General features: G+C 59.9%; 1 protein-coding gene across 1 annotated transcript in view; it reads left to right on the forward strand.

Moving 5' to 3' along the window:
- The window catches only part of SCAP (SREBF chaperone), a 67,127-nt gene extending 55,454 nt beyond the window's left edge, over window positions 1–11,673 (forward strand). The window contains exons 7-23 of the mRNA XM_055344217.1: window positions 437–609; window positions 1,011–1,137; window positions 2,487–2,599; window positions 3,593–3,687; window positions 4,933–5,031; window positions 5,139–5,357; window positions 6,609–6,985; window positions 7,422–7,610; window positions 7,686–7,887; window positions 7,960–8,075; window positions 8,162–8,678; window positions 8,769–8,854; window positions 10,252–10,334; window positions 10,433–10,599; window positions 10,759–10,839; window positions 11,042–11,248; window positions 11,332–11,673. Coding sequence (XP_055200192.1) covers window positions 437–609; window positions 1,011–1,137; window positions 2,487–2,599; window positions 3,593–3,687; window positions 4,933–5,031; window positions 5,139–5,357; window positions 6,609–6,985; window positions 7,422–7,610; window positions 7,686–7,887; window positions 7,960–8,075; window positions 8,162–8,678; window positions 8,769–8,854; window positions 10,252–10,334; window positions 10,433–10,599; window positions 10,759–10,839; window positions 11,042–11,248; window positions 11,332–11,577 — 3,097 coding nt within the window. The 3' untranslated portion in view covers window positions 11,578–11,673. The remainder of the gene's footprint in view (window positions 1–436; window positions 610–1,010; window positions 1,138–2,486; window positions 2,600–3,592; window positions 3,688–4,932; window positions 5,032–5,138; window positions 5,358–6,608; window positions 6,986–7,421; window positions 7,611–7,685; window positions 7,888–7,959; window positions 8,076–8,161; window positions 8,679–8,768; window positions 8,855–10,251; window positions 10,335–10,432; window positions 10,600–10,758; window positions 10,840–11,041; window positions 11,249–11,331) is intronic.
- Window positions 11,674–11,936: the final 263 nt, after the last annotated feature.

Below are 11,936 nucleotides of genomic sequence, written 5' to 3' on the forward strand. Positions count from 1 at the left end.
CACGTGGTCAAGAGTAAGGGATGAAGGCAAATTCAGGGTCCTGGTGCCTCCACTGGTCTTTCTTGAGCCTCTGGTAGAGCCCCACTGGTGCCATAGGCATGTGGCCTCAGGCCTTCCCAGCAAGTGCTGCAGGCAGCTCCCTCCCTAGGCAGAGAGCACTGGGGATGCCTCCAACTGACTGTCCTGGGCCTTTGGCACTCAGAGTGGTATGACAGGTCAGAAAAAGGGTGTTGAGGAAGGAGCCTGGGGTGCTCCTAAGACAATTTTATAATTCTTCCAAGGCCCCTTGAAGACTGGGAAACTCAGACACCACAGAAAAGCTCCTTCCAACACAGGGAGGAGGGAAGCCCTGGCCCTGATGGGCCTTCCTTCAAGGGATTGTCTTTACCCCGGGCCCAAGAGAGCCAGTCCATCGATCACCCCCTTCTATGAGCAGGTTCCTGGGCAGCCTGCGGGCCCGCCTGATGCTCCTGCACCCCAGCCCCAACTGCAGCCTTCGGGCGGAGAGCCTGGTCCACGTGCACTTCAAGGAGGAGATTGGCATCGCCGAACTCATCCCCCTCGTGACCACCTACATCATCTTGTTTGCCTACATCTATTTCTCCACACGTAGGTCCAGTGCAGAGGCTCAAGGCTTCCTCCAAGCTAAATGGGCATTCCACACCACCTGCTTCCCTGCCTCTGGAGGTGGCTTAGGCAGAGATGACAAACATGCCCAGTGGTCACAAAAGCCAGGGCTTCATCCCCCAATAGTCTTGGGCTTGGGTGGGTCCAGGCCTTCTCTGGCTTCTCCAGAAAAGACCCTTTCTCGGTTAGGGTTCCCAAAAGACACACTGCTTCTCTGAGACTGGGAAGTATACGTGGGTGTCCTTTTCTTTGGTGAAACCAGGGGCCTCCCCTTCCTCAGATGTCAGGGTACTCTCTACTCCTAGGAGATAAGCACAGAAGGGCCCGGGGTATGTCAGGATCTGGGGAAGATGCTGCCCTGATGTGCCCTCTCTGCCCTCCAGGCAAGATCGACATGGTCAAGTCCAAATGGGGGCTGGCTCTGGCTGCCGTGGTTACAGTGCTCAGCTCGCTGCTCATGTCTGTGGGGCTCTGCACACTCTTCGGCCTGACCCCTACCCTCAATGGCGGGTAGGTCCTCACCAGGCTCCACTGAGCTTCAGGGGTGCCCTTGGGCTGGAGAGCCTCTGGGCATGCCTGGGACCGGATGATTGCTCTCATATCTTCACATTGTTATTTTGACATTTAAGAGGTACATTTTTACCTTTGACTTACCTGGCCTGTATTCATATTGATGTATGTGTAGCGTATCTGTATATACATATAATACATGTATAGGTGTGTGTGTGTGTGTGTGTGTGGGACATGCATTCATATATGTAGATATAAGTGTATTTCTGCACGTGTGTGGTCTTGTCTTGTGTGTATAAGTGGATGTGGGTGTGTGTTCATTTATATATATTTATATACACAAACACGCATACTGCTTCATGATGGTTTGAGGCACAGATGGGTAGGAAGTTAAGAAAGGTACATTTCTTCCCTTTTTTTACCACTAAAACATTTAAAAGACTAATAAAATAGGTCATTTCAGAGTAAGTTTTTAAAAGACACACACTAATTTGCCACCTTTCCACTGATGTGTGCTTTCTCTTGCCATTTCTCTCCAACTCTTGGGCTGGAAGCCCGTTTCCATGTTTGTCTTGGGCCTGCATGGCTCTGACTAGGCCCTGCCCCCCTGTTTGCTCATGGTTGCTGGCCACCTGGCCTGTCCCCTACCGGGGTTTGTCAGACTGGTTGCAGGAGCAGTGATGTTGTGTTTTCTGTTACTTCTTTTGCTCGTGGAACACTTGCTTCCTTCCTGAACCTGATGGTGCTAACACACCCCCTCCTTCATGGCTGTCTGCCATGCCATCCTCAGAGCCCTCCTTCCCACGACCCCACAGCAGGTGTCCCACCAGGTTTACCTCAGCTGGTGTGCCCAGTTTCTCATAGTCCCTCACCAGTAGTGTGAGCCTCAGCTCCTGGAGAGCTAGTAGTTTTCTTTAGGACCCATTCTCCAAACACCCTCTGTAGAGGTGAGCAGGGCTTGAGACCCCTCTCATCTGCTGTTACTTCATCCTGACGGCTTGGCCGGCAGCAATGCTGAGGGCTCCTGACCATTCGCTCTGGCCAGCAGAGTCTGGTGTGGGAGGGACAGGGAGAGGGGTGCACCGGAAGCCACCATACTGCAGAGATGGAGGCAGGGATGCTTGCTGGCCACTTGGCCAGGCTTCCAGGGCCGCCTGAAAGCTGAAAGCGAGGTAGATGGGCGTGTGTGTGGCGAGGTGGGGGAGGTTAGGGCTTGGGCCCTGGGCTTCTGGGCCCTGTGCTCAGCATCCTCCCACTACAGGCTGCAAACCCCACAGCCTTCCCGGGACCCAGACTTGTTGAGAAGCCTTCCTCAGTACTGTCCTCACCCTCTCCCTCTTTGTCCCCAGCGAGATTTTCCCCTACCTTGTGGTGGTTATTGGGTTAGAGAATGTGTTGGTGCTCACCAAGTCAGTGGTCTCAACCCCAGTGGACCTCGAGGTGAAGCTGCGCATCGCTCAAGGTAATGCTGGCAGTTGGGGGGGTACACAGGGGAGGGCCTATGCTGTGCTTTCTGCTATGGAGGAGACAGGTCCAGAAATTGCCCTTGCTCTGACCTCTAGTGTAACATGGTGTGGACCACCAGGCCCTGGAAGCTTGTTAGCACATGCCCTGAGGAACCATGGAATTGCTGGACTTTACTTTGTCCTGGTTCATGTGTCCCTAAGAACACAGACTGGACTCTGCAGGGCTTGTGTTTGGTGGCCTTTTGTCCAGACTGGCACCTGGTGCTGCTTCTTCCTGCCTCACTCCACCACACTAGGCCCAGACTCCTGAGGCTGGTCACTTCAGAGACTGCCTCCACAGCTGCCGCAAAAGGTCCTTGTGGACTCAGTGCCAGAAGTTGGGGATCAGGATTCTGAGGAAAGTGGGCAGAGAGCCTAGACCCGGAAGTCTGAACTTTTGTTCTTCCTCCTCCTTACCCCTAGTCTGTGGGAACAGGGCTGAGGGCAGGCTGTTCATTTGTTGGACAGACAAATTTTTGTGAAATTCTGTGAGAGGCCAGGCCCTGCACTAGATGGGGGGCTCTGGTGGCAGGAGGAGACATGGCCCCTCACCCAGCAGAGTCTTCCTATAGGGGAGGGCTGGAGGAAGACCATAGCCAGCGCTTCCCTTGCTTGGGTCTTGCGCCCGTGTGGGGCCCGTGCGCACCAGGCAGAGCAGTACTTGGAGGCTGGATGTGGCAGAGTGGGTGGCGCTCGGCTTTCCTCTTGGATTTGCTCGTCTCAGCACCCTGCTTCTCCCTGGCTCTGATGGTGGCTGTAGCTCTCCTCTGTACCCTCCTGCCCCTCCCCGCAGCACCTGTGCAGTGATGGCAGCACCCGGAGCCTGGGTGCTGTGGTGGGCCGGCTGCCTCAAAAAGCTGGGCACTCAGCCTCCAAAGCCTCTGCCCTCTGGGGAACAGGAGGCTGGGTGCAGACATGTGCTGGCCCCATGGCCCTGTCGTCCTCCGCAGGCCTAAGCAGTGAGAGCTGGTCCATCATGAAGAACATGGCCACGGAACTGGGCATCATCCTCATTGGCTACTTCACCCTGGTGCCTGCCATCCAGGTAAGGCCCTAAGGCTCTCTTCTCGGGTGAGTGTGGAGCCAGCTGCTCAGCTCCCCAGCTGTGCAGCAGCGTGCAGGGTGTACCCTTCTCAGTGCAGGCAACCCTCGCCTAGGAGATGGGACCTCTTCGCTGCCAGGGATGGTGTTCCACACACAGAGTGCTCCCAGCAGGTCTGCTTCAGAAGTGCTCCCGCGGCTCCAGGCAGACCTGTTGCTCATTTCTCAGGCAGAAGCAATGTGGGGCCCCTCCTCCTTCCTAGGTTTAGCCCTCACCCACATCTGCAGCCTCCAGACCAGGAGGGCCACCACCCATTGCTCAGAGTAGCTCCTGCTCTTGGCCCAGTGCCCCCACTTGGCTGTGGGGCTGTGAGCAGGTGGAGGGGGCCCTACACTGAGTCAGAACCCAGACTTGCTGACCACTGCTTGAGGGGCTGCAGGAAGGGAGTGCTGGATCTTGTCCCCCGCTACTTGCCCCCATGGCTGGCAGGCCTACTGAGTTGTGGGGGAGAGCAAACAACATAGGGCTGTAGGCTTCTCCCCAGAGGGTGTCCGCGGGACACAGTGCCATCTTGGGACATGAAACTGACATGACCACTGTGCCACCACCTGCTGGGTCCTTCATCTTACCGCAGATTGAGTGGAAGCTGTGGTGAAGGGCAGGGGAGGAAAACTGAAATCTGAGCAGATTTCATCTCTTGGCAGAGCTTGGGGAGCAGAGACTACCTGTTTTAAGCTTCAGGGCGTAAATTAATTTCCTCCTGCCCTCTTTCCTTTGGTCCTTGGCAGTCACCGGCCAACAAGCTTTCTGAGCGTCCTGACATTGGGTCAGGCCTGGGCTCTAGGTAGGCATTGGTCATGGGACTTAAGCAGGGCCAGAGGAGCAGTGGGGGAGGACTTTTTGGGGAGCGGGCTGGTGGGGCTCAGTGCTTTCCAGGCTGGATCAGGCCCTCCTCTCAAGGGGGACTGGAAAGTGTCCGGAGAGCACCCCCCTTCAGCCTTCTCTCTGCTGCCCCCTGGTGGGGAGGGGGGCAGCTGGCACTGCCCCTCCGCCGCCACTCCCAGACTCCGAATGTAACCAGCATCTCTCTCTCTTTTTCTTTTTTTTTTTTAACCAGCGTCTCTTTTTCTCTCTGCTGCCCTCCCCCTGCTGCTGCCCCACAGATTCTGAGGGGCCTGCAGACAGGGAGCTGCTTCTCAGGTGCTGGGCTGTGACGTCATCGTGTCTCCTCATCTGTTCTAATTCCAGGAGTTTTGTCTCTTTGCCGTCGTGGGCCTCGTGTCAGACTTCTTCCTTCAGATGCTATTTTTCACCACTGTCCTGTCCATTGACATTCGTCGGATGGAGGTAGGAGTGGGCTGGGCCCTGCCCTACCTGCCTTTCTGGCCCTGGCCACGTTCAGGGCATCCACCCTGTTGGGCAGCCCCAAGCCCTGACCATTGCGCCCCCAACAGCTAGCGGACCTGAACAAGCGGCTGCCCTCTGAGGCCTGCCTGCCTCCAGCAAAACCAGTGGGGCGACCAACACGCTTCGAGCGGCAGCTGGCCGTACGGCCATCCACACCCCACACCATCACCCTGCAACCGTCCTCCTTCCGAAACCTGCGGCTTCCCAAGAGGCTGCGCGTCATCTACTTCCTGGCCCGCACCCGCCTGGCACAGCGCCTTATCATGGTATTGGCCACCCCTCCCTGCCCTCTGAGGGCCAGCGCCCCGTTCCCTCTGGACTTTTGCACTTTGCCTTGGAGGTGGGGGGTGCTCGTCAGGCCCTCGTGGCTTCATGAATCCTGGCTTTGGGAAGCTGCCTGCCATACCGTCTTGCCCAGATCCTAGAGGCTTCCTTTTTTTTTTTTTTTAAGACAGATTTTTTTTTTTAATATTCTTTTTTTTAATTTTTTTTTAAAATTTATGTATGATAGTCACAGAGAGAGAGAGAGAGAGAGAGAGAGGCAGAGACACAGGCAGAGGGAGAAGCAGGCTCCATGCACCGGGAGCCCGACGTGGGATTCGATCCCAGGTCTCCAGGATCACGCCCTGGGCCAAAGGCAGGCGCCAAACCGCTGCGCCACCCAGGGATCCCTAGACAGATTTTTAAAAAAACTATTTTATTTATTCATGAGAGACACAGAGAGAGAGAGGCAGAGACACAGGCAGAGGGAGAAGCAGGCCCCATGCAGGGAGCCTGATGTGGGATTTGATCCCAGGTCTCCAGGATCACGCCCTGGGCTGAAGGCGGCGCCAAACCGCTGAGCCACCTGGGCTTCTAAGGCAATAAATCTATCCCTTGAAGAAGCAGCCCTTGGGGCATTGGGTAGAAGAGTCATCATCTCCTTAGAGGGACCCAGGACGGAACCTGGGAGATGGAGTGCTTTGGAATGGAGCTACCGTGGTTCCCCAAGCCAGGGCTCCCCTGCTATATAGTGCACGGGCATCAGAAGATGCTGGCCAGAATAATTCACTTGCTGGGCTGGGCAGGAGAGGAGCAGGGCAGGCTGCTGGCCAGCAGTGGCGCCCCCAGGGGGCTGCAGGGAGAGGAAGCAAGGCTGAGGCCCTCCGAGGACTAGGGAGGACCCATGGCATCTCTGAGCAGGTCCCTCTTGCTCTCTGACCATGGGAATGGTGCCTGCCTTCTGGCCCCAGCTGAGATGGGTTTGGGGAAGTTCTAAGGGTATTCTTTGTATTTCTAGGCCAGGAAACCGAAACCGTGACCATGAAAAGGGAACTAGGTCCCTCCAATGGCAGTTGGCCCAGATGGTAGTGGTGGGACTTCATGAGGCAGAAGGGAGGATAGGTTGGGGCCTGTGTCCTCCCCCCACCAGGCATGTCCTCCCCCTGTGCTGCTTCCTTCTGGCACAAGGGCCAAGGCTGCTGGGGGTCAGGGCCACCTAAAGGCCCCGCTGAGAGCACCCTACTACCCCACTGCAGGCTGGCACCGTTGTCTGGATCGGCATCCTGGTGTACACAGACCCAGCAGGGCTGCGCACCTACCTTGCTGCCCAGGTGACAGAACAGAGCCCACTGGGTGAGGGTGCCCTGACTCCCATGCCTGTGCCTGGTGGCGTGCTGCCTGCCAGCCACCCGGACCCTGCCTTCTCCATCTTCCCACCTGATGGCCCTAAGTTACCTGAGAACCAGACGCTGCCTGGAGAGCCGCCTGAGCCTGGGGGCCCAGCAGAGGGCGCCCATGACAGCCTGGTCCCCGAGGTAACGTGGGGGCCTGAGGATGAGGAACTCTGGAGGAAGCTGTCCTTCCGCCACTGGCCCACGCTCTTCAGCTACTACAACATCACCCTGGCCAAGAGGTGAGCTGGGCTGTGCCAGCTGCCACCTTCCCATTTGGTGTCGGCTCATTGTCCCCAAAGCATCCCTTCCCCCTCAGGTGGGAGACCCATTGCTTTGAATTCTGTATTTCCTTCTGTGTTTCCTTCAAGAAACACCCATAGGGCTGTGAGGTAGGACCCAGCGCTCCAGGCAGCACACAGCCCAGGACAGTAACAGGGTGCTGCTGCCAGTCCCTCAGCCCCCCAGCCGCCACCAGCCCCCCCCCCCGTGCCAGGATGGGCAAAGGAGGGAGCCCGTGCACAGTGATGGCTGTAACAGAGCAAGGCACCCCCCCCCCAACTGCTGGGAAGCCTGTCCCCAGAGGGAGGGGGGCTTGGAGTTGCCCAGGTGAGCCTGCACGTGGGCAGTGGGGAGGGGCCCTTCCGCAGGCTCTCGGCTGATCCGCGCCGCCCCCAGGTACATCAGCCTGCTGCCCGTCATCCCGGTCACGCTGCGCCTGAACCCCAGGGAGGCCCTGGAGGGGCGGCACCCCCAGGACGGCCGCAGCGCCTGGCCCCAGCGGCGGCCCGGGCCCGGTGGGCTCTGGGAGGCCGGCCCCAGGGCCCCGGGGGTGGCGCCGGCCCACGGCGACGTCACCCTGTACAAGTAAGGCCCGTGAGGAGGGCGTGGGCGGGGGGCGAAGGGGGCCCGGGGCGCTCCTCACCCCTCCCGCCCGTGCAGGGTGGCTGCGCTGGGCCTGGCGGCCGGCATGGTGCTCGTGCTGCTGCTGCTCTGCCTCTACCGCGTGCTGTGTCCGCGCAACTACGGGCAGCCCGGCAGCGGGCCCGGCCGGCGGCGGCGCGGGGAGCTGCCCTGCGACGACTACGGCTACGCGCCGCCCGAGACGGAGATCGTGCCGCTGGTGCTGCGGGGACACCTCATGGTGAGGGGGCGGCGCGGGGGCGGGCGGGGCGGGCCGGGGCGAGGCCCGCGTGCTGACCGCCGCCTCCCGCAGGACATCGAGTGTCTGGCCAGCGACGGCATGCTGCTGGTGAGCTGCTGCCTGGCGGGCCACGTCTGTGTGTGGGACGCGCAGACCGGGGACTGTCTCACGCGCATCCCGCGCCCGGGGTAGGTGGCCGGGCCGCCCCTACCCCCCCTACCCCCCACCCCCCCTACCCCCACCCTCACTCCATTGCCTCCCCCGACCCCCGCAGGCAGCGCCGAGATAGTGGCGTTGGCATCGCGTTCGAGGCGCAGGAGAGCTGGGAACGGTTGTCCGACAGCGGGAAGGGAGGCCCGGAGGAGCCTGGGGACAGCCCTCCGCTGCGGCACCGGCCCCGGGGCCCTCCGCCTCCTGCCCTCTTCGGGGACCAGCCAGACCTCACCTGCCTGATCGACACCAACTTCTCGGCACAGCCGAGGCTCTCGGAGCCCACGCAGCCCGAGCCCCGGCACCGGGCGGGCTGCAGCCGTGCGCGCGACGGCCCGGGCTACGACTTCAGCCGCCTGGTGCAGCGCGTGTACCAGGAGGACGGCCTCGCGCCCAGCTGCACGCCAGCTCTGCGCCCGCCCTCCCCCGGGCCCGGGCCGCCCCTGACCCCCGAGGACGAGGGTCCTCCCGAGAAGGGCTCCCCTTGCCTGGCCTGGGCCCCCAGCGCAGATGGCTCCATCTGGAGCCTGGAGCTGCAGGGCAGCCTCATCGTCGTGGGGCGGAGCAGCGGCCGCCTGGAGGTGGGCGGCGCCGCCCGGGGGTGGGCGGAGGGCGTCCCTGGGCTTGGGGTCCTCCCTGGCCTCAGGCGCTCATGGCCTCTGCACCTGCAGGTTTGGGATGCCATCGAGGGTACACTGCGCTGCAGCAGCGAGGAGGTGTCCTCGGGCATCACAGCCCTGGTCTTCCTGGACAAGAGGTAAGCACGCTGGGCTGCCTGCCCTCCGCAAGCCCACGTCCCGGCCCCTTTCCCACCGTGCTTGGTGGCCCTTCTCAGTACTGCAGCCCCACACCTGTGAACCGCAGGGGTGACCGCCGAGGGCCTGGGGCCCTTAACGACTGCACCTTGGTTTCCCTTCTGTTTCACAGTCAGGGTTTCCCAGACGAGCCCATCAGCGCAGACCTTACCAGGTCTCAGCTGCATTTTCCGTGACAGAAAGACGCTTTCTCAGAACCTTTTTAAAACTTTCCTTCATGTTTGGTGCTGTCCGCTGCTCTCGCCTCCCTCCCTGGCCTGCTTCTTGGCTGTGGGTGCTCCCCGGGGGCCCAGCCACCAGAGCTTTCTTCGCTCCTCATTCGTAGCCAATAAACCCAGGTCTCACTGAGACCTGGCGCCTCCTGCTCAACACTTGTCCTGCCTGACCCCTGCTGGTCCCGAGTGGTACCAGCCTCTAAGCTAAAATTGGAGCCTTTTTCTTCTTGGGGCGGGGTACACTTGGCCCTCGGTTCTGGTGGCTGCCACTGTCATCTCTGCCCTGATGCAGAGGCTGCTTGCGTGGGCCTTGGCGGTCACTCTCTTCTCTAGCCTGGCCAGGTTTGTAGGCTTCCTCCACACTTGGAAATTCTTCCCTGCTGCTTGTTTTTTCAGGTTCAGGGAAAGCCCCCAGGTGTCAGCCCTGCCCTGAGTTCCCGGTGCCCGAGTGTGCTCCCCTTTCCCTTCGCCCTCCCCTCCCTGCACCCCTGCCTTCACAGGCTCTGGTGGGCCCTTCCTGTTCAGGACTCATAGGCAAGCATCACCTTGTGCCGGAGAAGATTTGGAACTCCACTCGTTTCAAAGCTTTGGGGCCGCTGGGCAGATGCCCCTGTCTCTGCCTAGGAATCCCCCTGGCAGTGAAGAAATCCTTTCTTTGTGGAAAAAGGAAGTGCAGTGGGTGGAGCTTGGATCAAAGCTGCTTTCGGAGAGCAGAGACAGACCAGACGTAGTGCCTCCGCCTCCGGTGGCTCCACCACACAGCCGCCCCGGGACCCATCTCCTTCCTCAGAAGGCCCTCCTAATTAATCTCCAGGCTGTGAGGGTTCTTAACCCCTAGTCTTCCATGATGTTCTCCAGGTGCCTCTTAACACACAAGCTCATTTACCCTCAGGCTCATCCCGTGAGGTGGGTAGTTGTCCCCATTTCACAGATAAAGGCAAAGGAGAGTTGCACCCCATGTTCCCTGGCTTCAGCAGGTTTCCCAGCACCTGTGATTGCATCTTGGCTGTGGTCCCTCTGTTCCCATATGCCTAGTGGAGCTGACCCTTCAGGTGGCCGCAGTGCTCAGCCCCAAGCCCGGGTGTTCTGAGGGAGAGCCACCAGCAGCCACTCTTCTCTTGCAGGATTGTGGCTGCCCGGCTCAACGGTTCCCTGGACTTCTTCTCCTTGGAGACCCACAGCGTCCTCAGTCCCCTGCAGTTCCGAGGTCAGAGGCCTGTGCAGGTGTCTGCACCTGGTGCGGGGAGGGCGGCCGCTGCTTGCAGCGTGTTTTCTCTGAGATCTCACTTGGTCTGTTGTCCCCAGGGACTCCAGGGCGGAGCAGTTCCCCTACGTCCCCTGTGTACAGCAGCAGTGACACAGTATCCTGTCGCCTGACCCACACCGTCCCCTGTGCACACCAGAAACCCATCACTGCCCTCAAGGCCGCAGCTGGGCGGCTTGTGACTGGGAGCCAAGACCACACTCTGAGAGTGAGAGTTGGTTCCATCTTGTGGGTGCTGGGGTGGCCTGCCATAGGAGGGCAAGCATTCAGGGTCAGTCAGGGAGAGGATGCAGAAGGGATTTCCTGGCCAAAATGTAAGCGGGAAGCCCCCAGAGACCACACAACCTGATGCCCACCCCTGCCCCAGGTGTTCCGTCTGGAGGACTCGTGTTGCCTCTTCACCCTGCAGGGCCACTCAGGGGCCATCACAACTGTGTACATTGACCAGGTGAGGGGGTCAGGGGAGGGGGGGGGTGCTGTGGTGGGCTGCAGGGGTACCAAGCCATGGCCTTTGTTTCTTACTCTGGACAGCTGGCCCCAGAACCGTGTGGGAAGCAGAGCGGGAAGCCCCCCACTCCCCAGGGTAGAGACACCCCCGTAGACAAAGGTATTCCACCAGTGACCTGGCTCCCCTGGGCCTGTTCCCCTAGACCATGGTGCTGGCCAGTGGAGGACAAGATGGGGCCATCTGCCTGTGGGACGTGCTGACCGGCAGCCGGGTCAGCCACATGTTCGCTCACCGTGGGGACGTCACCTCCCTCACCTGTACCACCTCCTGCGTCATCAGTAGTGGCCTGGATGATCTCATCAGCATCTGGGACCGTAGCACGGGCATCAAACTCTACTCCATTCAGCAGGTGGGCAGACTGGGGGCCACAGGATTCTTGGTGTTTTAGGGGGGGGATTCGAGACCTAGAGCTCATCGTGTCTCTGCCTCCAGGACCTGGGCTGTGGTGCAAGCTTGGGTGTCATCTCCGACAACCTGCTGGTGACTGGCGGCCAGGGCTGTGTCTCCTTTTGGGACCTAAACTACGGGGACCTGTTACAGACAGTCTACCTGGGGAAGAACAGCGAGGCCCAGCCCACCCGCCAGATCCTGGTGCTCGACAATGCTGCCATCGTCTGCAACTTTGGCAGCGAGCTCAGCCTGGTGTATGTGCCCTCTGTGCTGGAGAAGCTGGACTGAGTGGGGGCATGGCAGGCAGGAGCTGTGGTGCAGAGCTGAGTCTTCTGGAAGCTGTCTCTGCCTTGTGACTGTAATATTAAACTTTTTTTTTTTTAAATCCCATCTGCCACTGGCCTTTCGAGCCACTTACGTCTTCCCCTAGAGCTGCTACGCACCCACCCTCCCTGGGCCTAAAAGCCAGCACTGGCTCACACGCTTCTGTGAGCCGCAGGTTATGGGGCGGGGAAGCCCCGGGCTACGGGCCTGCTTTCTTAACCTTTCAGAGGTGTGGAAGGCCAGGGCGGCCACATCCATCCCGGCTAAGGCACCATGGTTCAGGCGGTGCTACCGAGGCTCCCTCACTGAGGCAATGGGCAGAC

This window comes from Nyctereutes procyonoides, unplaced genomic scaffold (assembly GCF_905146905.1).
Source record: "Nyctereutes procyonoides isolate TBG_1078 unplaced genomic scaffold, NYPRO_anot_genome, whole genome shotgun sequence".
NCBI lineage: Eukaryota > Metazoa > Chordata > Mammalia > Carnivora > Canidae > Nyctereutes > Nyctereutes procyonoides.